The 27,085-nt window shown below is 49.0% G+C and overlaps 1 protein-coding gene and 1 long non-coding RNA gene across 2 annotated transcripts in view; one reads left to right on the forward strand and one right to left on the reverse strand.

Moving 5' to 3' along the window:
* GDNF (glial cell derived neurotrophic factor) overlaps positions 1-27,085 on the reverse strand; it is a 27,789-nt gene continuing 704 nt past the window's right edge. The window contains exons 2-3 of the mRNA XM_006749989.3: positions 22,281-22,457; positions 1-3,219 (exon numbers count right to left, since the gene is read on the reverse strand). Coding sequence (XP_006750052.1) covers positions 2,735-3,219; positions 22,281-22,431 — 636 coding nt within the window. The 5' untranslated portion in view covers positions 22,432-22,457 and the 3' untranslated portion in view covers positions 1-2,734. The remainder of the gene's footprint in view (positions 3,220-22,280; positions 22,458-27,085) is intronic.
* The window catches only part of LOC145722555 (uncharacterized), an 8,692-nt gene continuing 5,615 nt past the window's right edge, over positions 24,009-27,085 (forward strand). Inside the window, exon 1 of the long non-coding RNA XR_014146886.1 lies at positions 24,009-24,654. This is a non-coding gene — a long non-coding RNA (uncharacterized LOC145722555). The remainder of the gene's footprint in view (positions 24,655-27,085) is intronic.

Consider the following 27,085-nt stretch of genomic DNA (forward strand, 5'->3'; position numbering starts at 1 on the left):
CATAAATGCTTGGGATGGCCGCCTGGGCTAGCTGTGGTCCACGGGCAAGGGAGGAAGGACAGAAGGACAGGGAGCAATAGAAACGAGTTTTTATTTGTAAAAAGTTACAAAATGATATTGTACAAAAATAAAGTCTGTAGAGAACTTTGGTTGTATAACACAAACGACTGAGACAGATCAGAGAAGTCAGAACTTCCAAAGAAGTGCACTCCTTACCGGATCAGATGGTAATCGCAATGATATAGAAAAATCACAAACTTTACCCTTTTTGTGGATTTGGTGGAGTGATTTGCTTCAGTTAAAACTTGCTTATGGTGTGTAGGTGATGCCGGGAACGAGCTGTCCACATCCACTGTATCCTAGAGCCCCTGTGAGCAGGGACTCTCCATGGGAATCGGGGGGATAACTGAGGCTGACACCTGGGGACACCAGCCACCAAATCCGCCAGGATTCTCTGAACCGGACAGATGATCCTGGGGTTACATTACATTGTGCTTCACGAATGACCAGACGGCTGGGTCTGTCACTGTTTGAAGCAGGCTGCTCTTCAGCGGGGTCCCCACTCTGGCCCCAGGAGAGGGTGGGAGGGGGGTCCTTTTCCTTTATTTCCAGGTTGTGCAAGGGGAGCAGAAAAGACAGAGAGGGACAGAATGATGGTGAACTTGAGTCTTTTGGGGCTTGGGGGAAGGGATGTCTGGTAAATGCTGCCTCTTGGCTACTTTGCAAAATTCACATGATTGAGGGAGGCCAGTAGGTCATTTAACTGCTAAATCTGTCACACTTTCGGGCTATTAGCTACTTGGATAGTGATAGATGATTTCCTTGATAAAAATCCCTTTTACGAAACATGCAACAAACTCTAAGATAGGGCCCAGCACCTTGAGCCTGGGTCAGCTGCCAGGCAAACCCACCTCTGGGACTCATGTGAGGAGCTGGGTTTTCCCGTCCTACACCCCTGCCCCCCCCAAAAGCGTTCATCGTACAGGTAGGGCATTCTGTGGGCAGGAGACTTGGTGTGTGCATGCAGCTAGGCCAGACACGTCTTCCTCGTCCTCCCTTCTGGGCCACCTTCTTCTGACAGGGACAGCGACTGTTGTCCCAGGGTGACAGCCAAGGGGCTCTTATGGCACCCAGGTAGATCCCATTTCTGGAAGGCCGGCAACATGCTCCCTGACTGCACTGGGCGTGAGCATATTTCTCTAGAAGACGGTGGGTGGATGGAAGGATGGAGGAAGAGTCTCCACAAGTCACAGCAGAACCATGGCTAGCTGACAGGATTTTGATCTTACTTTTAGGTCAGCACTGAATCCAGGACTACTTACTAAAAGGGATTTACCCTTTCATATACACGGTTATGCATCTCATAGATAGATCTGTGTGGTCGGGAGTAAGAGCTTACACGCAACGGAAAGGGAAGCGTGTGGTGGATCTGTTGGGCGGTGGAACAGCGAGCACGCGTCTTTGTGCGCCGCTCCCGAGAAGGGGGCCTGTCAGAAGTGCTCCTTCTGACGCATTCCTTTTTTCAAAAATTAAAATAGGGAAGAGGCGAAATGGGTTGGGGGGGGAGGGAGATTAAGGAGGGCTTTTCTTAAAAAGGTAAAGTAAGTGATTTTTGCCTAGCGAAAAACTTTTTTTAATACTTTGAAAAGCATGGACCCTTGTTCCCAATCAAAATTTCCTTTGTCACTTTTCTTTGCATTTTGCGAGCACATATACTTTGGCACCTTTGAAAAGAAACTTTAATAAATAAGGGAAAAGAAGAGCAACTCATTAGTGAACGGTAATAAATAACAATAACTTAAATCTCAATAAATATCTTCTCTATATTTCTGTATTCTGAAACAGATGCATTGCATCGAGTAGCTTCTCTGGTCACTGGTGACCATGCATAAATGGAGCTGGGGGTATGTAACATCTGTCTCTCTGTAAACCGACAGGCCCAGCGGGTCCCCCTGCCCCGGGGCGGCTGGAGGCCTTCCCCACTCACTCTCCTGCAAGAATGCTGCTATTTCCAAGGACATCAAGGAAATACCTTCAGGTTTGTTTTTAGTCAGGAGGACAGCCTTTTTGGTTCCTAGCCAGCTTCTTCCCACCCCACACACCAGGTTCCAAATCAATCACCGGCCGACCGTTCGCAAAACATGCTGGCTTTAGCAAACCTCAGGCCTCAACTTTCAAATTCAAGGGTAACGATCTCTTGTGTCTTTGCTTTTTGTGTTGTGTTGTGTTGTTTCGTTTTCTTCCTCCTTTCCGGGGTATGTCTCCGCTGAGTGACAGAAAAATAACCTTTCTCGATTTCCACGGTAAAACGTCATGACAAGGAACGACACCAGGATGACCGCTTCCCGGGTGTCTCCAGACATGTGAAAATAAACCACAGGAGATACACTGGTTTGGTTTCAAGTGCATCCGCAACTTTGCCCGGGACTGGCCATGGTGGGCTGTGTCAGATGACAGGAAACACCCAGCCAGGGACCCCAGCCCTGAGCTTCTGGTGACATCGGCTGGCGGCCGGGAGAGTCCAGATGGCTGTTTTCTCTCCCGTCCAGTTCTCTGTAGCTGGATCTCCCTCTACCAGGCTCCCCCAACGGCTGCCTTCCTCCTCCTCCTCCTTCCTCCTCCTCCGCCTCCTTGGTCCTCATCTTCCGATCGGGGCTAACATTCCCTGGGAACCTTGGTCCCTTCCTATGCACCGTAGTAGGAATGCAATACACGGCAGTCTCCGGAGCCCGAGTCAGATACACGCACACCTTTTGGCGGAATGCTTCCTTAGAATGTGGTAAACCAGGTTGTCATCCAGAAACGACAGGTCGTCGTCGTAGGCGATGGGTCTGCAGCAAGCCTGCCCTACTTTGTCACTCACCAGCCTCCTGGTTTTGGATAAGTTTTTTAATATCTTGTCGTACATTGTCTCGGCCGCGTCGCAGGAACCGCTGCAGTACCGAAAAATCAGTTCCTCCTTGGTTTCGTAGCCCAAACCCAGGTCAGTGACGTTTAAATGTATTGCCGTTAAGACACAACCCCGGTTTCTGCCCCGCTGGCCTCGCCGCCCTTTGGCCCTGGAACTCTCCGGGCTGCCGGCCGCGGCCTGGCGATTCCGCTCCCTCCGGGGCGGCACGGCCACCTGCTTCTCGGGCGACCTTCTCAGTCTTCGGATGGTGGCTTGAATGAAATCCATGACGTCATCAAACCGATCAGAATAATCCTCTGGCGTGTTTGCTGTTCAACGAGAAAACAGAAAAGGTCACATGAGACCACAAGTACCGTCTCAGGCAGGCTTCTACAGGAAAGTGCCTCCAAAGTCAGCCTAGTGGGGATCCCCAGCGGGACCAGCAGCCTATTGGCCACTGCGCTCCCCACCCAAACCCCAGGGGAACAGAGGCAAAAATGCCCCTACAGAAGGGAGAGTATCCAATTCAAAGAGGAGACTAGCGTGCCCGGCGACAGACACGCTTCCTTGCAGAGAACAAGTCCTCAGAAGCACACCCTTCGTTTGAGTACCATCTGCCATTTTTAATAAGTCTGTGTTGCGGTTGCTGGGAGCAGGCGGCTCCTTGAAGACCATTTTTTCTTGGCTGATGATCTGAGCTAGAGCAGGGGGCTCTCAGATGTGAGTGTGAGTGAGATGGCGCTGGGAGGCTCATGGAAATGCAGATTCCTGGCCCTACCCTTAGTGGGAGGTACGGGGAGGGGCCAGAGATTCTTCATTTTCAATGAATTCTGACATGACTTTGAGAAACCCTGGGTTAGAGGGTGAGACAAGGATTATCTTGGATCGGGAAGTCTTCCAACATTGCTACTTTCATCTGGAATATCGAGAGCTCTTCCCTGGAATCTCTCCCCGACTCCATACCTCTGCGCCGCTGAGTGGGGCCGGAAGCATTTTGGTAGAACAAATGAAAAGCTCATGACTTCATCTGTGTGTTAAAAGTTCCTTAAAAACTCCCTGAAAAACAGCCCACTTTTCACTAACAGACGACCACTTCCTCGGAACAGCATGACTTAAAAAAATATGGTAAACTGTAAGAAGACATTTATATGGATCAGCAAAAAATGGAAGGAGATGCTGTTTGTGGAGAGAGGCCCAGCTCTGCTGCAGGCGGCCACACGACTCCCACGGCCTCTGGTGGCCCACAGGACAAGACATGTGCGCTTTAGGGAGATCACATGGAGGAACAAGGAGGCGATGCTTCTCAGAGGTTTGAGACCTTTGGGTTAGAGCAAGAATTCCCAATCCCTTGGGGTTTTCTGCTCTGTTGCAGAATTTGCTTTGGTTAATCAAGTAAGAGGTGAGGAACTGCTCTGTTGCAGAATTTGCTTTGGCTAATCAAGTAAGAGGTGAGGAACTGCTTGAACAATGTAATGCATTTCTAAAAGAAGAAAGCCATTCAAACCCCTCGTTATTAGGTCCTAGGCCTTTTATGCTCCCCTCATCCCCATTTCAGGTAATTTAGCAGGTTTAGGGTTATATGTGGCTCAGAAAAAGACACCTCAAAATAGTTGTTGGCAAGAGTGAACATGTTTTGCCAAGACTGTGGTAAAGCAGAGAGGGATAACTTTGGGCCTGACTCCTGTCAAATTGTTTTGTCATGGACTGATTGTTAAAGCAAATGTCAGTTATCCTGTTGTGTAAAACAAAATCCAGCTAAGGTGACTTAACTCTATCAACCAATCGATCGATCGATCAATTGATAGGTCTATTGATCGACACTCATCTATCTATCTAGATTACATAGAATATATATAATATAGGATACACAGTAATGAAAAGAGTGCAGATTGTGTGGAAACCCCAGAACGCCTCATTGTCCGGTATCTAGGATTTGGCATTGCATAGTCCTGCTGCCTGGGAGTCACGAAGCTGCTCCTACCCTGGTCTGAGCCCCATGGTCTCTGTCTGGGTTACCACAGCAGCCTCGACCCCCCCCTCATTCCAGCCTTACCCTCCTTCAGTCTCCTTTCCACTGAGCAGCCAGAGCGATACTCTTCAAACTGTTAATGCAGGTCATGTCCCTCTCCGCTCCAGACCCTCCAATGGCTCCCCATTTCTCTTGGAGTAACAGCCGAAGTCCACACTGGCCTAAGGCCCTACCTGACCTAGCCACCCCTTCTCCTCCAGCCTTTGTCACCTCTGGCCTTCTCTTCTACTTCTCTTCTCCCTTACTGCCTCTCCTCCAGCTTTCCGGGCCTCCTTACCTCTTCTCACACTCAGGGTTTCTCAGCCTTAGCCCTACTGACATTTGGGGCAGGATCATTCTTTGCCGTGGGAGGCTGTCCTCCCACACTGCAGGATGCTGAGCAGCATCCCTGGCCTCAAACCAGGAGATGCCAGGAGTATCCCCCCGACCCTTCCCTAGACATTGCCCAATGTCCCTGGGGGCAAAATCATCTTGGGTTGAGAACCACAGATCAGACACAACCAGGAGCTCAGGGCCTTGGTGCTGTCTGTTCCTTCTCTGCATATAACACTGTTCCTGCACAGCACCCAGTGGCTCACTCCCACATCCCCTTCAAGTCTTCACTCAAAGGTCACCTCCCCCAAGTCCTACCCTGACCTCCCCATTTAAAATATAATCTTTCCCAAGCCCGAATCCAGACCCCTCTGCCTTGCTTCCCCACCCTCCACCATAATACTACCTTCCAACATCACGCTGCATAACTGATTTCCTGTGTTTTTTATTTACTGTCTGTCTTCACAACTCCAGGAGGCAGGGACCTTTGCTTGGCTTGTTCACCCATGGATCCCAAGCGCTTAAAATAGGATCTGGTCCCTGGAAGCCCTCGATAATTTTTGAATAAAATAGGACACTTTAAAAGGGGAGAAGGAGGAGTCCTTGATTTTTCAAGGGGACACTCGGATTTCGGTTGAGGACCACACCATAATGAAATAAGCGGCTTCCAGGTCAAAAGCCCACGTCGCGGGGGAAGCGGCCGTGCCCAGTGGCACCGTCATTTTCCAGCTGAGAGCGAAATACCCATCTCGCCAGCCTCCTGCAGCCGCCAAGAGCTCTCTCTCAGTGTCCGCCTCCCTCGGGGTCTCGGAAGGGGCTCCCTCGGGGAGGACTGCTGTGGGAGGAACTCGGAGTCAGTCATTTCCTCGGAATCACTTTCTAACTGGACTTCCTTAAGAAATTTTCTTTTCTTCCGAAAACACAAAAACCTTTAAATCACTCTGTTTAAAGAAATGAATGGCTTATTTTGAGGAATGAGCTGCTTATGCTATTTGTGATTTTTTTCAATAATAAGCTCTGAAGAGGAAATTAGGTGTGCTCAGTTTCAAAAAACCGTGTCTTTTATAGAAATCTGAACTTCTAAAATTGATATATTAGGGGTGATTAATCAAAATACCAAAAAAGTCTTCATGTTCCCCAAAAAGACCCTTTGTGTTACAAAAGAACTCACATGAGGGGATTCCCCCCCCCACTCTATTCAAGAATTCCTGAATAGATCAGTAACTTAAGAACCTGGGGACATAGAAAGTTAAAATCAATTAAGAATCAACTGAAGATTAATCAGAAATTTTACTAAAGATGAAACATTACTAAAATTTTAACATAAACTCACAGGAAAACATTCAAGTTGTAAAAGTTCAACTTACACTGGTGAAGAGACTCTCTAATTTATGCAACAATAAATCACATACTTTTATATTACTGGAGTTATAATAACAATTTCAATCAGTATATAGTATGTTCTTATTTATTGCCTGATCCTTTCAAAGTTCCCCAAAACCATTTTCCCTCCTTTTTATGACATTTTGACGGCATGGCTCTGTCCATTGGTTTTGCTTGCCAGATTAAATACAGAGCCCTTGTTAAATTTGAATTTCAGATAAATTGCAAATAAATTTTTCGTCTAAGCAGTACTAAATGATGTTTGCGACATACTTACACTTTGTTATGAGAACGTTTAGTTCCTTTATTTTAAATTCCAGTTGGCTTTTTCAGGGTGATGAGGATAGCAGTGTGAATGCACCAACCACTTACGCTTTTGGATAAGGTGGTAAACAGATTATTAATCCTGAAATAAAAGGCTTCCAGGAACCTGGGGGGCAGTCAATAAATGCTCGATGTTAAACCGAAGGATATAGCTAATAAGTACTTCTCCTTTTTGTGGGAAAATCTGCCTCATACCTTATTGGTGATGTGGAAATATTTATCGAAGCCCCAGTTTTAGGCCCCAGGCGATTCTTACTTTTTTTTTCCTTCCCTTTTTCCTTTCTTCTCCTTCTTGAAAAATAGAGCAAAAAAATAAATATTTATTTTGCAAGTTTTACATGGATATGAATTTTGGAAACCAGAAAAGGGTAACATTATATTTTCCAAACCACAGAGCAAATAGGCCTGTCTCTTCCAACTAAATTCCTAATTCCAGGCCTGAGTTCCCTTAATTTATCAACACGAGGCATTTCGGGGCCATGAGGAGCCATTCGCTTCACTGTGCCTGTTCTTAGAAATTCTGCAGAGGCCTCGAACCCGGGCTCTGGCAAACCCATAGCTGCCTGTATCTTCCAAGAATTCAAGGAGCTGAGGGGAAAGAAGAGGGTTAGGGTTTGGATTAGTTCCCTAAATTAAAACTTAATGGCATATCACTTTCTTCTTCATCCTATAAAGGGCTTGGCCGAATGTCAGCTATCCAAACAGCCCTCGTGAGTACGAACTTTGATAGTAAAATACTTGCAAACCACAGAAGAGGAGCATCATTTTTAAAAAATAGGTCAAACACTTGCTCGTTTCCCAGACCCACTTGGAGGATATGTCTTGGAAAAACATGTCCATCTAAAAGCTAAAGTTTTTGAAAAATCAAAATGTTCAAATGCATTTAAGTGATCCTTCAGGATGCAACCAAATATTTTGGCATTATTCTCTTTAAGATATTTTAACTTTGATGTGTCCTTTGTATAAACAGTGCTATTCAAGCAAATGAAACCTTGTACTGGGGGGTATTTTTGGGAACAAACCGTTCACAGCAGAGACCTTGCCTCCCTTGATTATGGGGGAAAGATAGTAAAGTCACCTCAGGAACAAAGGACTGGGATATTGACCATTTTGTAAAGGTAACTGAGTTTTTATAGGAACAATGGTAAGGACTCAGAGTACTTGTAATAGCCTAAGGAAAAAGTACATAATTCAAACCATTCCATGCACAAAACAGTCTCCTAAAAGTTAGATTTCTCTTAAGAATAGTAGAGTTAAATTAGTAGAGAATAGTAGAGTCAAATTTAACTCTATTTTAATCAAAGGAGTGGTATTAGGGTGTCCCCCTCCTTGCCCCAGCCAGGCTGGGGGGCTAAGCCAGCCTTCAGCCTGTCTTCAACCCATGGGCCCCAAAGGGAGGCAGCACAAGGAGAGTCCACCCCAGAGTGCAAGTGGGCTCTGAGGACAGAGGGAAGGTCTCTGAGGCTCTGAGAGTTCCAGAAAAAAAGGGGGGGCTGGATCCTAGTACCCACAGTAGCCCCTCTTAGAGGAACTGTCTTCCAGGCCAGAGTCAGCCTCAAGGATGCAGGGGCCCCAGAGAAAAGGCCCGACTATTTCTTGCTCTGGAGAACAGTAGCCTCTGTACCCTGCTGGAAAGCATCCAGCTGCTATGTACTGGGGTGAAGGGCAAGGGTTAATACACGGAGGTCCATGGGGTGAGCAACTGCGCAAGCCAAGGCCGCGCAGGTGAGAGGTGCATCTGGACCCAGTGCCCAGATGGCCTTACTCCAAATAATGCCGCATCCAGGGTGGCCTACACCCTGGGGCGGGGGGCGGTGTAAGGCCATGGAAGGCTATGCCGCAGGCTGCTGAGGAGCTGGGCAGCCTGTCCTCACAGGTAGAGCCTCCCCGAGAAGGCTGTTCACAGACAGGAGGCCTGTGGGACTATTGAACCTGATATTCTTTACCTGCCTGTACCCCGGGGAAAGTACAGACTGCTCTGTAGACCAAGTATGCATATGCAGAACACAAGTTCTATCCATCTACCCACACACATGTATACGTACATACGTGTGTGCATACACGTGCGCACATACATGTTTACATGAGAATCAGCCTGATGATTGTTAGAGCTTCTCAAGAAAATTCCCGACTCATGTCATTCTTTGGAATATGTTATTTTTACTTTTCAGTAAGATACAAACATGATCTTTCTTCACTAATACTGAAATACTGAAATATTATAAGTATTAAAAAACTTTAAAATTCCTCATATTACAAAACTGAATCATTCTATGTTTAAAATAACAGCTTCCTTGATGCTCATAAAATATTACCGATATAAAGGGGGGATGGATACCTCCTTCCCTACAGCATCAACTTGAAGCCCCACAACATCGCTGCAAGGTTAGCGTAGGGACTGCGTATTATCTGGACTTCACAGATCGGGAAACTGAGGCTCAGAGGAGATGAAAAGAAAGGCCACGTGACTCATAAATGTGGACTCTGTTGGTTTCGTTTTATGTTGAAAAGTTTTTTTTAATTAATTAATTATTTTTATTATTACGTTCAATTAGCCAGCATATAGTACATCGTTAGTTTTTGATGTAGTGTTCAATGATTCATTATCTGTTGGTTTAGTTTTAAAGTTCAAACTCATTCTAGGCCTCCATGCCACCTATCTGTTTTTAAGTACCAAAAAAAAAAAAAAAGCCTACTACTAGGCAGCTTTTTAAGTCTCGAGGTGTGTGGTAATTTACTCAGGAACAAGTTCAAGATATGCTGATTTCACCTGCACACATTTACCAAATCCAGTGAGAAATATACTTTCTGTTGGAAAATTCGGCGTGAACTGAGTTACGTGAAGTAGATTCTAAAATCAGGCTGCCTCGGGCCACAGAATACAGTAAGTTGTCTCTGGAAAGGGAAAAGCCAGGCTGTTCAGGGGCACCTCCCATGCCCTGGGTCTTGCATATCACTCTAAGGCAGATCTGGCACCTTCCCAGTTAAAACCGGAAAACCAGCAGCCAAGGGCGGTGGCAGATTCCGACAGAGAGGCCGCATCTCCGGAAGCTCCTCAAACTCACTCTGGCACCAAATGATGAGGCTCTCGCTGCAGAGCTGGAGAGAACACAGCCTTGAATTCCAGTCTGGGGTCAGTCCCTGACCAGTCTCGTGACCTTGGGCTAGTGACTTAGTGCTACTGAGGTTGGCTGGACCTTCTCTGGGGCCCTCCCCAGTGCTAATGCCCCAAGAAGCAGACAGCCTCCGTCCTGGGGGGGTGGTGCGGGGAGTGCTGAAAACATTCATTTTCAGTGACCTCTGTCAGGGAGAGGCCGCCTCTGGCTGATGTCCTGGCAGCATTCTGCTCAGGGCCCCGTGAAACCCCACAGGAGGTATTTTAGGGTCTAGCAGTTCTCGACCTTTTCAGTTTACCTCTTGGCTCAGTGTGTTGGTTACATTTGAAATAATCACCACGAAGTGTCTCTCAACTCACCATCTTCCTCTGCCCTATGCAGGAGAGGTGAAAAGATGTGTAGGAAGGGTGCTGAGTCTCAAAACACCCTAGGTTCTAGGGGGTTCTAGGGGGAGGCATCCTTACACCTCAGTCTCCATCTGTAAAGGAAGGGATGGAGCCCATGGCCTCTGAGAGGACATATTACACCAACACGCTGTCAGCCTTCCATCTCCATCACCCGGAAGTCGAACGCTAAACCTGCTATTTTCTTAAAAATCTCTATTTTATCCTTTTCTTTTCACTGCTTCAAGCATGTTTGGGTCATACCCGGCTTATGAATCCAAGGCTAGAATCACCCACTGCGACTGCTACCAAATGGATCACGGATCCAGCCCGCCTTGCAAGCTGCTGCCTCTTGTTCTTATTTGACCTTCAGCGACCTCTGAAATGTGTGGTGTTATTCCACGAGAAGGTTCCAGTTTTCTGAAAAATTCTAGAGTTTTGTCATCTGCTACTACTTATGTGTTAATTTTGCCACTGATTTGAATTAATTAAAAATAAAAAGCCTGTAGGTCACTAAGCACCAGAATGTGGATGTGTGTCACATTATGTAACGATCATCCTCGCGTTCCTATTTTAGACAGAGTAGTCACCCAGTGTTAGACCGGCCTAGTCACTGGGTCTCTTGGGTTAACTTCAAGAGGGGTGTGGCATCTATTTCCCTAAGAGTAATCACCAGTTGAGGCGATTTACTAAGTCATTGTGACCACTGACAGAGCTACCAGCACGTTCTCCTCATGACCCGTGGTTTGTTGACAGTAAGGCATGACATGGGTTTATTTGATAGGTATTTGCGTCATAAAAACACCAGTGTTTTGTTGTTTAAAAAAAGCATTTCCGGATCCTCTCAAGGCAGAAGAAAAAGACCAACCAGGATGCACACCATTTCAGAATATAGAGAAAGGAGCCTTGGGTATACTTTCAAAAGCCACTTTGCTCATCAAAATGCCATTTTATCATCTCCACCTACTTTGACCAACATCGCACACGAGTATTAGGTATACTAATACTATGCAACCCCCCCCCCCGCCCCCCGCCCCCCGCCGCCTCCGGGAATGAATTTACTGGCATCTCAAAGACTCTTCGTGGAATCAGCTATACAGACCATTTTATTTTTAATTAATTCAAATCAGTGGCAAAATTAACACATAAGTAGTAGCAGATGATAAAACTCTAGAATTTTTCAGAGAACTGGAACCTTCTTGTGAATAACACCACACATTTCAGAGGTCGCTGAAGGTCAAATAAGAACAAGAGTCAGCAGCTTGCAAGGCGGGCTGGATCCGTGAATTTTTATCCTACAACTTACCTAAGAAAACCTGTCATGAGTGTAATGGAAATTATTCCAGGAAGACAAATAGCCCCAAAACCTCACTGAGGAAGAGACAGACAGTATATTCATTTTGCCATCAGCTTCTGATTGCCTGGCTCTGATTTCCACCTATGTGGTCCCGGCTTTCATTATAGTTATGTTAATAATTTTACGGTAATACGGCACGGCTCCCCTGGAGGGAAAAACGTCCATCCTCCTGCGTTTAAGTCCCAAACACACCCCACAGGGTGTCCATTTGTTAACTAATCCACGAACACCTGGTGTGAGCTAAAAGCACTCCACGGTCAGCCGTAAAGGGCCCACGCTAACGAGCACGCACCATGAGCTCAGCTGATGCCTTTATGAAAACCTTACGGGAAGGATGAGATAGTTACCCCGTAAAATTAAGCACAAAAAGCCACTTGGGAAAAGAATCCCTTGCGGTGTTATCAGAGGCAGGTGGGTTTTGAGGGGAAACGCCGAAGGAACCTGGAAGCAAAGGAATTTTTGCTTCTTCCCTCCCACAAAGCCCTGCCCGAGGCCCGAGGCCCCAGAATGCTCCAGGGTTCTGCCTTCTCGTTCTCTCAGGCCTTCCCAGGGGCCCACGGAGCAGTGGCTGATCTGAGGGACTTGGGCAAGAAGAGGAAGGGCCAAGAGAAGATGAAAGGAAAATAAAGGGGGTGAAAGAAAGGTGTTCTCTATCATTTGAACCAGCTTCCTGTGGTCAAATGTGAGGAGGGACTTGCTACGCAACCCCCCCCCGCCCCCGCCGCCTCCGGGAATGAATTTACTGGCATCTCAAAGACTCTTCATGGAATCAGCTATACAGACCATTCAAAAATGATTGCATTTACAAAATCCCAACGCCTGACTTTTCCCTTCCTGACTTTCTGACATAGCTAGAAGAGTTTTGTAGGAGTGTCTTGGGTGGGGAGGAAGTGACCTGGTGGTGTGGTCACAAGCATCAGTGCTGCGTGATGTGATGAGCACTGGGCGTTATACACAATTGATAAATTATTGAACACTACATCTGAAACTAATGATGTACTATATGTGGACTAACTGAATTAAAAACAAAACAAAACATGGGGCGCCTGGGTGGCTCAGTCGTTTAGCGTCTGCCTTCGGCTCAGGTCGTGATCCCGGGGTCCTGGGATCGAGCCCCATATCGGGCTCCCTGCTCCGCGGGAAGCCTGCTTCTCCCCCTCTCACTTCCTCTGCTTGTGTTCCCTCTCTCGCTGTGTCTCTCTCTGTCAAATAAATAAATAAATACATCTTTAAAACAAAACAAAACAAAACAGAGTGAGTGCTGGACTCAGGTTGCCCTTGGTCCAGAGGCTGCTGAGTTGCTTAACCCTGTGAAGTCCCAACAGCCCCCTAAAATGGGGATAGTCACACGTTTACCACAGTGGAAGCAAGTTTTCAGCTCAGTCGATATGGTTGTCTGTGATCATTCTTCAGGGACATCTACACGGGGGGCAGCAGTGTGGTGGTCAACTCTGCAGGCTCTAGACAAAGCAAGAGTCCCCCAGAGGAGACGCAGACCCTGGTCCCTTGTTAGTCTAGTGTGTTCTACAGAGGAGGGGGCCGGGAGCCCCTGGTACAGCGGTCTATGGTCTGTGGGCAGAAGGAGCAGGCCTGTCTTAGGAGTTGCTGCTGTCTCGTCTGTGCTCCCTCGAAATGCCCCCAAATTAACATACAAACATCCACTGAGTCCACAGCCCATGAATGGTGTTTTGGGGTCCGCTATGGGTGTGGGTCGGTGTCTTCAAACTGAGCCATGTGTCCCGGCTGAAGGCACGTGAAAACTTTCTACAGGGCCTGTGGCAGGTTAGGAGACTTGGTTTCCACACGTGCTGCACCCTGAAACTGGTCAGCCTGCAAACGCACCTTTTCCCAACTCCCGGCTTATGCTCAGCCTTCCACCTCATGAGAGAGGCGTGCTTGTTGCCCATCTCATTCATTTTACTGGGAGGCACGCATGGCTCCGGGGGAGAGAACCGATGTCGGGGGCTCCTGACGTGAGGACACGTCATCAGGAATTTCTATTCTGAGGATGTTCACCTGAATCTCATAAATGGAAGCAGTCACACAAATCCAAATTGAAGGGCAGTCTGCAAAACAGCAGGCAAAACATCCTGAACTTTGACAACTGTCAATGTCATGGGAAGAAAAGGCTTGGCAGCTATTCTCAAGGAAAATAAAGAAACACGATCAATGGGGCTCCTGGGTGGCTCAGTCGGCTCAGCGTCTGCCTTCGGCTCAGGTCATGATCCCAGGGTCCTGGGATCGAGCCCCATGTTGGGCTCCCTGCTCAGCGGGAAGCCTGCTTCTCCCTCTCCTCCCTGCTTGTGCTCTCTCTCACTATCTCTCTCGGTCTCTCTCAAATAAATAAATAAAATCCTTAAAAAAAAAAAAAGAAACATGGTCATCAAATACAATTTGCAGTTCTTGATTAAGGAAAAAAACCCTATAAAATAGGACATGATTGCCACAGTTGGGAAAATCTTAATATGGATTATCTATTGGATAACAGTATTGTTAAACTTCCTGAGACTGATAATTGAACTGTGGTTGTATAAGGTAATATCCTTGTTCTTAGAAGGTACATGCCAAAGTATTTGATGTTATGTTTGCAACTAATTCTCAAGTGGTTCAGGGGGAAAAAAAATGAAGCAAAATGCTCACACGAGGTCAGTCTTGGTGAAGGATGCATGGGTGTTTATTGTACTATGAACTATGTACTATGAAGTCCCATATGAATAAACCAAGATATACTGAAGTGGGTGGTTCCATGTTTCATTCTGGCTGGACACTCAACGGCAAGGTTCTGTGCTTTATCTGTCTGCCTGTCCATCTACCCATCCATCTATTCATCATGTAATTAGGATCCGGAAGTATGATGGTTGTCATGGATGTATATTAACAAGTGTCTTTGAACTGGAAATGAAGGCAGATCTTTTCTGACCAAAAAGTCAATTTATCTGCGCTGATTAGTTTGATAGTTTCCCCTGAACTGAATAAGCTAAATTTGCAGCTCCAAGATTTCACCAAAAATACATGTGAAGCACACATACAGTTCCCCAATGGTCTGGAAATTACATCTGGTACGACTGACTATGCAACTTGTGATTCAAACATTTTAGGTATTGTCTTAGAAGTGTGCAATGAGAAGTTTTTCAACATTCTTTCGGCAGGTTCACAAACAAAAAACTTTGAAGACTTTTAAAACCATGACTTTCCACCTCCATTACCTTATTAAAGTCATGCAAAAAGTGGGTTTGCCTTCTCCTGAGCTAACTGGTAGATTCCCAATGGTGAGCCCAGCTCTGCCTGGGCAAGCCCACTCCTGTTCCCACCGTGGGGGTCACTCTCGCCCGTGTGCAATCACCCTGGATTTCCTAAGTCAATGTCCCCTTTCCTGGGGCTGAACACGAGTGATCTGAGCACAAGTACCTCCCAGAAGGTCTCCCAAATGCTGTCAGCCTACCAAACATATGAGCAGACCTCACCTTGTCCCCAGATGTTAGGAAGCCTCCTCCCACTGCAACAAGCATCAGTGGTAATCGGTACAGAAATTCACGTTCCCCTCCTTAAAAGCTTCTGATCCGGGCTTCAAAGGAGCCACTAATAATAGGAGACTAGGTCCACTGCCACCCAAATGGAAATGAAAAAAGGCCTTAGGGGCACCTGGGTGGCTCAGTTGGTCAGCGTCTGCCTTCAGCTCAGCTTCAGCGTCAGGCCTTCCGCTCAGGAGCAGGGAGCCTGCTTCTCCTTCTCCCTCTGCCCGCCGCTCCCCCTGCTTGTGCTCTCTCTCTCTGTCAAATAAATAAATAAAATCTTTTTTTTTAAAGGGGTTTAAAAATTTAATATTCCCTACTCCTATTAGCTTGCTCTTTTGATTTTCTTGAAAATCTGTGCTTCAGGGTTAGTGAATGTATTTTTAGCAAGCCAATGTTTGTGTTTTCTTAATCTACTAATATGGGAGCACAGTCTGTGTAAAGCCAAGAAATACTGGCTTTGAGGCCAGAAGTCTGAGGTCTGAACTCTGGTTTCACCACTTACTACATTTGTGACCTTGAACAATTCTCTAGGTCCCATTTCTTCATCTGTAAAATCGGGATACAAGTATCCCCTCCAGTCTAGTAGAGCTCAAACTTGTTCAATTTTCGGACAAGATACAAAACTTATTTGTTAAAATAAGTTAAAAATATGCTTAAAAGCATAAAAACTGGGTCAACCATGTGGACAGCCAAGGGGGCTACGACACTAATTTTAATATTCAGTTTTTATTTGTAGTTATTCACTTCCTGGAGGATTAATAGGTTGATTCAACTGTGCCTATGCCTAGAAACTTTTTAAAAATGAGGGCACAATACCTCAAAGTGAAAAATATGCCTAATGCTACGGACTCCACTCCCGAGCAGCCTGTGTCCCTGAGTAACTTCTGCGGCGAGACCGCTTTGCAGCAGGATCCCACCCACAGCCACCTGCCAGCTCGAGATTCTCCCGTGGAGCTCTGCTGCCATCAAAAACAGCAAACCCCTCCTTGTCCGGATTTTATAGCATCTCATCATCTAGGTATCACCTATGGAGATCTCCTAAATTTCATACCACTTCCCGCCACCTGTTCTCAGCACTTGGTGACCGGTCTGGCCTCCTCCTGGGATTCACCACCTGCCCCTTCCCCATATCATGGTCATAAATTTGCTCAGGCTTCTCCCTAGTCTGGAATGTGCCTTTTCCCCGTTCCCTTCCCTTCCTAATACCCATCTTTCAAGTACCAGCTCAAATCCTCGCTCTTCCCTGAATCCTTTCCTGCTATGATCTCCAAATCCCAGTGACCTCATTGCTAGGAATTCTTACCATGACCTCAGCTAATATAAGCCCCTTGGTAGACATATCTGTCTGTCTGACAATCTGCCCACCCGCCCATCTGCCTCTCCATAGTTGACAACTAGACCATAAGCTGTTTAGTTCACAATTTTTTCTGTCTGATGCCACACAGCACCTAGCACATGAAAGATATTTAACACTTGCTTCTTGATTGAGCTCAAGTGATTAATTAAAGAATAAGTGTTTTAATTGAATGAAGGTGCTATGGACCATTAAATGCTAAACGAACAAAGATGAAAGGGATGTTGGTGGGGGGGGGAAGCCAGATAGCTTTTATTTTTGTATCAGTGAAAGTAGAATCTTTTAAGCATAATTCTTAAGCTGTCAGATCAGCCGAAGGTCCTAAAATCAGCCAATCCAAATTAAGCCTAAAATAGATTTCTCTAAACAGCAACAGTTTGATATCGGTCTCCACACTGGGGCCAGAGTGAGAGGTTGGTCTCAGATCTCAAGTGAGGAATCTATGCCTCCTGAAAGGACCTGACATGAAATTTATTGATTTCAAGAGCTTCATCCCAAAGGGCAGAGGACCTTTCCAAAAGCTTACATAGTTACTTTATTTTAGTACTGCTCATTCATATAGTCAGTAAAATAAGAAGAAGCAATAGGTAGATGGTGCTTATTTATTCCAAATTCTATATCCCATAACATTAGATTGGAAAGCTTAACATTGAACCAGCTTCTAGAAGCTTCCTTTGTTGATTAACAATGGGCTGAACATTTACTAAAGTTCACTGAAGTGTTTTGCTGGGTTTCTGAAACATCTCAAATTAAATTAAGCATTTTAAATATGCAGCAGGGATCACTTAAAACAAAAATACTCAATACAGGTAGCCTCCAAACCGCACCCCCCTTATCACTTACACAGAAGGGTCTGCCTGCTTTAGCTCCCTTCTCCCCAGTGGGGAAAGAGGGTCTCCCTAACGTGTGCATGGGAAGCTGGTGGGAAAAATTCCATAGGAACTCCGTGGGCTCAAGAAAATGCGGAAGGGAAGGACCTGTGGAAACTGGGAAGAGCCAGGGGGCCTAAACCGGGGAGCAGAATCCCAGGCAAGGCTGGCCTGACCAAGTGCTGACCAAATGACAGACTTGGGGGCCCAAAATAGCCTCCCCCTAAGGCCTGCATTTCTTTCACTGTCCATACTATTTTGTGCTGCTTGAAATCCCACCATTTAGAGCAACGTCTTGGCAGAGGCTGAAGTGAAGGGGTGAGGGTGGGGAAAAAGGCTCTCATCGGGCATTGGAAGGAGGAAAATGGCCCCTCACACCTGCAGTATTTACTTATGGGGCACGGGCTTTACAAAGAATTATCTTATTTAACCCCAGAGCCACCCCAGGAGACAGGTGTAATAGCGTCCTGCTTTTCCGCACGAGGAAACTGAGGTTTGAGAGATGAAGTAACAGCTGGTTGTGTGCCAAGGCTGGGATCCAAACCCTAGTCTGATCCGACGGTGTGAACTGGAACTCTTGCTTGTCGGGACTCCCTGATTTCTTGCTCTGTGCCCTCTTTCTGCAACTTGTAGGGCCTGGCACCCCAGGAAGAGGCTCTAGCCTAATAATACTGTGAATTATATTTCAGTTATATTATGGTTTACACCAAGATTTGTCGTGAGCCAGCCTGGGAACTGGATACCTTGATTTATAAAAGATTGTTTCCATAGGAAATTTCGTGACTTTATACCAAACTGGGGAAATACAGTCCCATCGTATTACAATAAGTTGTGTATTGCCTGTAATTATAATTTAACAAGGCTCAGTCTTTCTTCCAGTTGGCCTCTGGTCACACAAAAAGTCCACCTTCCTAGCCCAAGGCTGTTCATGATTAGTTCTGGTTTCCAGCGCTACCGAATTGTACCACACTGGACGTCTGCTAAAGGGTGCGTTCCATGCAGAGACTTTTGCCTATTTTGTGTACCAAGGATTTCCCAGCACCGAGGACAGTGCCTGGCCCACGTAGGCACACCTGAACTGTTTGCTGAATGAATACATGCTTTTAGATTGCAAGTTTTAAAACCACATGCACTTTATGCTTTTGCTTGTGAAACACATTTAGAGCTATCATCCACGGCCGAGATCTGACATATGACTACGATGAACTAACCTTTAATAAATTCAGACAACCTTGTGCAACAGGGTTTTAGTGGCTAGTTGAAGACCTTCCTCCCATACAAAGTGTTTTCCCCTACGTAGCAAAACCAAATGCTCTGCTCTGTGCCTCAGTGGTTTGGGAAACTCTGGTCCCAGTTTCAGCTGACCTGCCTCCCGCCACAGTGTAGTTCTTGCCCTCTGGACAAGCTGCTTTACCATGAGAAGTGGAAGGGGTTAACGGTCAGTTCTACAGTGCTATGACATCTGCTAATTCCACCTTCTAGATTCCTCCTGCCTGCTCTAATCACCCTTTGGAGAAGATACTGATAAAAAGCAAAATAAAAGAACAAAGATAGCTAAAGGGAAAAGGATGCCCTTGGATGCCCCAAAGGGAAAACCACAAGTCCTGGGGTTTAGACAAGTTCACAGTTGCCACGGGAGGCATCCACAGCCCATTTACTTTATAGCCAACCTGTAGGCATGCAAGCGAGCCAGTGATGCGTTCTATTTGGGTAGTTCATCCTGTGAAAATGCTAGGAACAGAATTCTGGCCATTTCATTTACATTGGAAGCAGCAGGACACATGAAACCTCAAGGGTGAGGGTGTGCAGGCTAGCCCCCTTTGAATGGCACGGAGTGGTTAAGGAGGCAGGAAAGCGCCTTTGCTCAATCACTGAGTCACAAGCATTTGAAAAGGAGAGGGACTATTTTCAAATGCAACTCGTGACTTAATGTTTCTCTCCATAAGCTTTAACCAGTTGCACGGTGTACGGTGTGCAAGATACAAATGTCAGCACCGTGATAGGAGCATGCTGACCCTGGTTGAGTGTTCAAAGTCTGCACACTGTCATTATTCTGCCTTCCCTGCACGAACAGCTTGCTACCGAATTGAACATACCTAGAAAGAAGTCAACTTGGCTTAGAACGCCGCTCAGTTTCTCTTTGGAAACATTTCTGTTTCAAGTGTCCTCTAGGATCTATTGGGTCTTCCCGTAGATAAAACAGACTTGGGTGTGTTCTGCTGGTTCAGATGTAAATGGAGTAGTAGGAATCTTGTCCATTGACAACTTAGCATCGGTTCTGGAAAAAGGAGGTAATCTCCCTTCTCCTACCTGTCCTTTGCACACCTTCCCCCTGCCCTAATTAGTAGGATTAATGCTACCTTGCTTGCTTTGTCACTGGTTGTATCGTACATGGGGCACAGATTTTCTTGGGGTATTATCGAGTCATAATGATTCAACCTTGACTGCACATTAGAGTTATCTGGGGACATCTAACTCTCCAAATGCCCAAGCCACACCCAAAACCAATTAAATTGGAATCACTCAGGGTGAGGCCCAACATCAGTATTCCATTAAAGATCCCTGGGTGATTCCAGTGAGCAGGGGGGTCTCTCCTTCTGAGTCTTTTCCCAGAGGACAGTGAGGGCAAGAACATGAAGGCCAGGGGACAAAATCTCATAGCCACTGGTGTTTTGAAGTAGAAAGGCCTCCCCTTACTGCATGGTTGTAAACTGTTCATTGAGTTCTAAAGTAAATAAGTAAGTTGTCCAAAGTCAGAATTAGTTGAAAGTGGAGCCAGAACCAGGGGCACCTGGGTGGCTCAGTTGGTTAAGCGTGTGCCTCCGGCTCAGGTCATGATCCCAGGATCGAGCCCTGGGTCAGGCTCCTCCCCGAGTAGGGAGTCTGCTTATCCCTCTCCCTCTGCCCCTACCCCGCTCCCCTGCTCATGCTCTCTCTCTGTCTCATAAATAAATAAAATCTTAAAAAAAAAAAAAAAAGTGGAGCCAGAACCGAGAGCCCGCATTAAATAAGCCTAGGTAGATAGGATACTAAGCTAATTAAATTTCCATGAATTAATCAGCTTCATAATCAGGCACATTCATATTTCTCCTGCACATCCTGCTTAGAGAAGTACTAACACTGTGTTCCTGTTCCTCTGGCCTAGGCTGTTTGAGTCAATGAAAAACCACTTACTCAGCTCTCATGGGTACTATTCTGAAGACAGTGACACTAAGGGGCATTTTAAATTTAAGTTTCTATTGGAGAAACATTTACATACACTAAGGTGGAAATTCGTGGCTGAAACCAAAGCCTTTAAAAATAAGTTTATATAGGGGCGCCTGGGTGGCTCTGTCGTTAAGCGTCTGCCTTCAGCTCAGGTCATGATCCCAGGGTCCTGAGATTGAGTCCCACATCAGGCTCCCTGCTCGGCGGGAAGCCTGCTTCTCCCTCTCCCACTCTCCCTGCTTGTGTTGCCTGTCTGGCTGTCTCTCTGTCAAATAAATAAATGAAATTTTTTTAAAAAATAAACTTATATAACTAATTGACAGAAACTCTTGGAACAGTTACTTTAATTCCAAGGCATCAACCATGTTCTTTTTCTAACTTTAAGTCACTCTTGAAGTCTTAATTTGCTTAGAAAATGCACTTTTTCCTCTTTCTTGGGACTTCTGGAAGAAGATGTTTTTATTGTTATAATTAAGTATAGAATAAGCACATCACATTTCCTGCACTGTTTTCAGCTCAAGGCCACTAAGTCTGGGGGGCTCTTAGCATACATCTGACTTTCAGGACTGCTTCTGCCGTGCATCTGACTTCAGTTTGATTTAAGTGCAAAACAGCTCGAGGGACAATGGAAGGTGGGAGTAGCTAGGGTGACATCCTGCCTACAGCTCACTATTGCTTTATTCTGGGGCTGTGTTAAATTTTCTAGTGCTACCTCTGTTACCTACATACTTCCCCAATAACCTCTAACTTGTGTGCAAATACCCTGCTCTATGCAACAGATAAACTTCTGACGAGCCTAGGGCACATTATATCAAATCATAGTTGACATGCCCTAATAGAGTGCTATCTAAAACATTTTTGAGAGGTACATCACAGATTTTTATTTATTTATATGGTCTTTTCTTAGAAGTTAGTATTACACTTGATCTTAGCCAAATGTTAGTATTGTCGAGTGCGGAGCGAACTACAGCTTTTTTGCCTAGTCCTAGCTAGCACGATTTTCCCTTAAGTCTTTCTAGAACCGGAACTTTTCTGAACAGATTTGACACTGCCCAGATGCTTGTTCTGCAAATCGAGGCCCTTCTGTGTTTTCTCTGACTCTGGCTTGGTTTTGGAAAACCTCGGCCTCTTCCCTTGCAAGGGCAGTTTAGGATGGAAATGCAATTGTTTTCAGAATTCAGCACAGCCAGGCACACCCAAACAGATAAAGAGCTTTGGGAGAATGAAAACAAGGGAGTGCGTGCACACGATAGGAAGCAGAGAAAAGGGAACAACTGTGTGTTTTCCTACGGTGCTGGTAGTGGTGGGGAAAATGTCTGTTCACCGGAACGCTAAACCGACAGCAAAAAATTTGATACCCTCTGGGCAACCAGCACGTGTCATAGACGGACCGGGCGTCAGGGCCTGGGAGGTGGGCTTCCGCGCGGGCGTGGGAGGCCGCACCGCCGTCCCGGCTAGCTTGGGGTGCGTGCGGGCGACGCTAGGGGTGCGTGGGGGTCCGCCGGCGGCCCCCCACCCCGCGGGGAGGGAACGGTTCTTACAGTCACGGCTCAGCGCGAAGGGCGCGCGGCGGCGGCCGAGGGAGCGGTCTTCGGCGGGCGCCTCGGGAGGCCTCTTACCGGCGGGCAGCGGGAAGGCGGACGCGGTGTGGAGCAGCACCAGGCAGACAGCCACGACATCCCATAACTTCATCTTAGAGTCCCGTCCGGCGGCGGCACCTGCACGGGCGGGGGAGAGGGTCGGCGGAGGCGCGTTAGGCCGGGACGCCCAGGGCGCGGCATCCCCGCGGGTCCCGGTGCCCCCCGCCACACTCGTCACCGCCCTCCTCCGGGACGGCTGCAGCCCACTGGTTCCCTGGGCATCCCGCGCCCTCCTTGCAAGTCCCCGGCTCACTCCCCGGTCCCGGCGGCGTCCCAGGCGCGGCTAGCTCTCCGCCTCCAACTGCCCTTCACTTCTGCTACCGGAGCCCAGGGGTCAGGTTTTCCAGCGGGGCCGCTGCCCCGGCAGGTACCGACACGACGACACCACGATACCTGGCCAACACGACGGAACCAGGACTGGCGCCCCCACCGCCCCATTCCCCGCGGGGACGAGGAGGCAGCCGTCACCCTACGTCCTCCGCCCGGGTCAGAGACCTCCCCACCTTCCGGCAGCTCCCGGACGTCCCGCGAGCCAGCCTTCCACCCAAGCAAGCGGTCAGCTTTTCATTTTACGAATACAATCAAGGACCCTTTATCCGGGGTCCCGATCCTGCTGTCGGCTGGCTGGGGCAGGCTTGGTGGCACCCCTCACCCCGCCCGCATGCTTCATTCCTCCCACTTATTTATAGAAGTATTCTGTCGCTGAACGAGAAGTTAGTAAGGACTTGGGGACTTTGGGCCTGTGTGGGAATACCTGCGTTACGTTACTTCCCAAAGCATCAGCTCCATATAAAATATTACTTCCACCTCTCAAGGTTATGAACATTAAAATAATGTATCAAAGACCTAGGGGAGCATAGAGTAAGCGCTTTAGCATTGCTGTTAGGTAGGGTTTGATTTGTCTTGCAAATTTTAATCCGTCATGGTATACCCGAACATCTTCTATTTTACTTTTGCAGTTTTGCGAGAATCTGGCCCTAAATCCCTTCCCCCTTAAGAGGAGTCTCAAGCTCCCCGGGCCGGGTATCCAGAAGGATGGTACGCCGCCGCGGACACTGCGGAGGCGCACGGGCAGGGGAAGGCTTAGACCACGAAAGGGTGCGGAGCTGGGGCTCAGTTCTCTCAGCGAGGGGGTTCCGTTTGGCTTCTCAGTCCTCAAAACCCCTAGAAAGGCGGACGACACCAGCGCAGTCGGGGGCGGGCGACAGAAAGGCACTGTCAACTCAGGGCCAAGTCCCACCCAGTTCGGGGGTGGAGGAGACCCAGGCACTTCGGGGTGTGGTGTTTCCCAGTGTCTTCCCAATGCCCGTGTTCCAGTTTCCGAGGGAATTCTTAAGTGGAAACTACGGGATTCGTGCACTTAATTATCCCCCCTCCTCGAGATACGATTCTAAGGAAAACCTCCTTGAACTTTTTCCATGGGAGAGGGTAAGACAGTGTGCACGTAAACGCAAAAACTTGGGCTCGGCATCTTTCCGTGAGCTCCCAGGCTTACCCGCCTCCCGTCCAGCAGCCCTACCCCCATCTCCACCCAGAACTCCCGCCCAGATTCCTCTGCAGGCCACCCGGGGAAGCCTTTAATTCGGCCGCCGCCTCCCATCCCTGCGGAGACGAATGCATTTTCCATGCCTCGGGCGTCAGTTGGCTACGCAGCTGTGGGCCTCGGGGTGTTTGTAGGGACTGGGAACTCCCGGCAACCTGCAGCTCCCGGCACCTCATGCCGCGCGGGCTGCTTTACAAACTCGGGAAAAAGCAAAGGCTCTGGGTTCTGGCGCCTGGGCCCAGGCAACACTGCACCCAGGCCGTGTAAAAGGAGCGCATAGGAGAGGACTTGGGGAACGCGAGGCCCCCTGGCCCCTCGCCCCGGTGCCAGCTCCAGGGGTGCGTGCAAAACGGCTGGCGGCCCTGAGGAGCAGGGAGCCGCGGGGTTAACGCGCCATTCCAAATCGCCGTGCCCGCCAGCAGGAAGCGACGGAGGCACCAGATTTCCCTTCCGCATTAAGAGGGTTTTTCCTTTTTTTTCCCGCTTGGCCGACGGAGAGATTTTAAAATTGGACGTGGAGATCCTCAATTAGAAGTGTGGAGAAGCTGGCAAAAGAGGAAACAGCGGAAAAGTCGCCGCTTCGCCAGAGGGGTCTCCCAGCTCCCGTTCCCGCCCGCGGCCGGGTGCAGCGCAGGCCGGGAAAGCGCTCTCCCACCTCCCCCGCGACAGGGAGGGCGCATTCTTCCCTTGGAGCACCGCCGGGCCAGCCCCACTCCGACGGCTTAGTTCCCGGTATTTGCTGGGCGGAGGAAGAGGAGGGGATGGGGGGGGGCGGGGGGCGCTGAGCGCACACAGTGGTTGACTAGGAAGCTTTTCTCAGGGCCCATCTGGAACCTCCCCACCCTCCCACCCCGGCGCTTCCCGGTTTGTTTCTTTATCGCTTTCTCAAAGCACAGCTGCGGGACGTGTTTCTGTGCAACCCGCCGCCTTTGCTACGCGCTCGAATTGCTTAAGGCGCTGCCACGTGCGGTAACCACGCTCTCCTCCCGAAGTCGGCTCCGCCAGGTGCCCCCGCACCCATGCTTGTACCCCACAGCCTGCCCCCTCTGCCCTCCTCCCCCTCTGCGCCCGCGACCAGCGCGCCCCGCAGGGCAAAAGGGGCGTGTCGCGGGCGCCCGCACCCGGCGGTCCCCAGGCCCGCCCGGGAAAGGGCGCCCTGGAGGGCCCCAGTGCCCACAGAAGCCGCCGCTCGCGGTGGGGCGCTTCTGGGTTCCCAGCACCAGGGGGCACCAGAAACCGTCCGAGTTCCGTAGCGCCCACGCGAACGAGAGGCTGCGTCATTTTAAGTATCAAATCCATGAACAAGCACCCCCGATCCCCCCACAATCCCCCCAAATCCAAAATACCCCCCGAAACTTCCGGATGTGCTCGCCAGCATGCCTGCTTTTCAGGTTCCTACCCTCCATCCTCTCTCCCCACTTTTCCCCTTCCCACTTCACCTGATCTGGTTTCTGGGTAACCTGCTTTTAGATTCCCCCCCCCAATTCCCCGCGTCACCATGACAGCTTCCCCCGGGGTGAGCGCCCCCGCCGCCAGTGCCCCCGCACCTTCCTCTGTCTGGCAGGCTGGGAGGTTTGTTTGGGCTTTGCCTTCAAGATCCAGGTCTCGGAGAGAAAAGGGAGGCGGGGTGGTGGGGAGCGTGCTGTAACTCGGGGGTTTTCTTTTGGGATAGGGACAGAAGTTGCTGAAAGATGTATTGCTTTTCTTAAGTGTGCCTCGTGTCGTAGCCTGGCGGAGGCTAACTGTTGGGCCCAAGACCAGGGGAAAGAAAAAGAATGAGGGACGTTTTCTGCATGCAGTTCTGGGGAGAGGTCTCTCTGGTCAGGGGCCCGAGACCAGGTTCCAGGTCTGTGGGGCACCCGAACCCCCTGCGAGAGTGGGCTGGGGACGCTGCGGGCTCCCTGGACACCTGACACTTGTTGAAAAGGCGACACTGTCCCCCTACCCCGCCAAAGCGAATGTGTGGCTAAACAGTGAGGGTGAGAGTTGGTCCCGGCCGGGCAGAAGCCCAGCGGCTCCCACTTCGAGGGCTTTGCAGGAAGAGGTGCGTGCGTGAGGTTGGAAGTTGCATTTCTTCCTCGGAATACTTAAGTGTATATTCAAAATACCGTGGAAGAGTCGAGTACGCTCTAGCACACCGGCGGCAGGGGCCGGAAGAGTGGTTCGTCCCCGCCAATGAGCAAAAATGTTGGGAGCACGGGGTTGGGCAGCCCCCACCTCCGCCCGGGGCGCGCACGTCGGCTCTGCCGGCGGGTTTGCCACAGCCAAAACTAGGGAGGCGCCAGGAGGCAGGGGGTTCCGGTGAAAGTCCATTCCCCTCCCCAATGAGGATTCGTTTTCACCGGGTGGGGCTGGTAAACCAAACCACGGCGCAGTCAGGCCAGAGGTGGTGCAAGGCAGTGGTGGAGGGTGTTATCGGTGAGGTGGCACAGAGTTGCAGGAGAGAAGAGGTCATTAACATAATCACTTCGATGGCCTAGCGGAGACATTGAAGAGTTTCAAGAACCTGCTCGAGGCAGAGACCCAAGTCCTGGACTGTCCAGGCAGCCCCTCTCCTAACCTCGACGGGCATGGTTAGTTGGGGTTGCGGGCATTAGGAAAGTGCAAGCAACCGGGTTCCGAAAAGGGTGAGGAATGTAGCTTTGCAAGACAGTGCCCGGAGGAGGTGAGCCCACTATTTTAAGTTCCCAGCACCTTTGCATCAGTCCCTCCCATGGTGTGCGCCTTCCCTCGGAACACACCAAGACAATCTCAATAGTAAGTTACACGCCCGGCAATGGTGTCTCTGCAGCTGTACGTCCAGAGAGGGCACTTTCTGGTCGCGGTGGGTTCAAAGATGACCCCAAACCCGCCCCGTCCCGGGACTTGACAGAAGAGCGCCCCGCCGAGCCGGGGAGGGAAACTGACCCTCTCGGACATTCCGGGGTCCACAGGCATCGGGGCACCAGGGATCTTTGCCCACGTGGAAAGGCAACCGGCGTCTCTGCAAGGCCAGCCCCTCTCGCGTCCAACTTCTCTCTCTCCTCTACCCTCCCGGTGCCTCGGTTCCATCTAATCTTTCCTCTTTCCAATCTCACCGCCTGCTCTGGGGTCCAGCCGCGCCCCCTCTGGCTCCAGCGCCCGGCAGGCCGCCGCGGCCGCCGGCGACTCAGGCGCCATCCGC

Source organism: Leptonychotes weddellii, chromosome 7, assembly GCF_054177405.1.
Source record: "Leptonychotes weddellii isolate Sample4059 chromosome 7, ASM5417740v2, whole genome shotgun sequence".
Classification (NCBI taxonomy): Eukaryota; Metazoa; Chordata; class Mammalia; order Carnivora; family Phocidae; genus Leptonychotes; species Leptonychotes weddellii.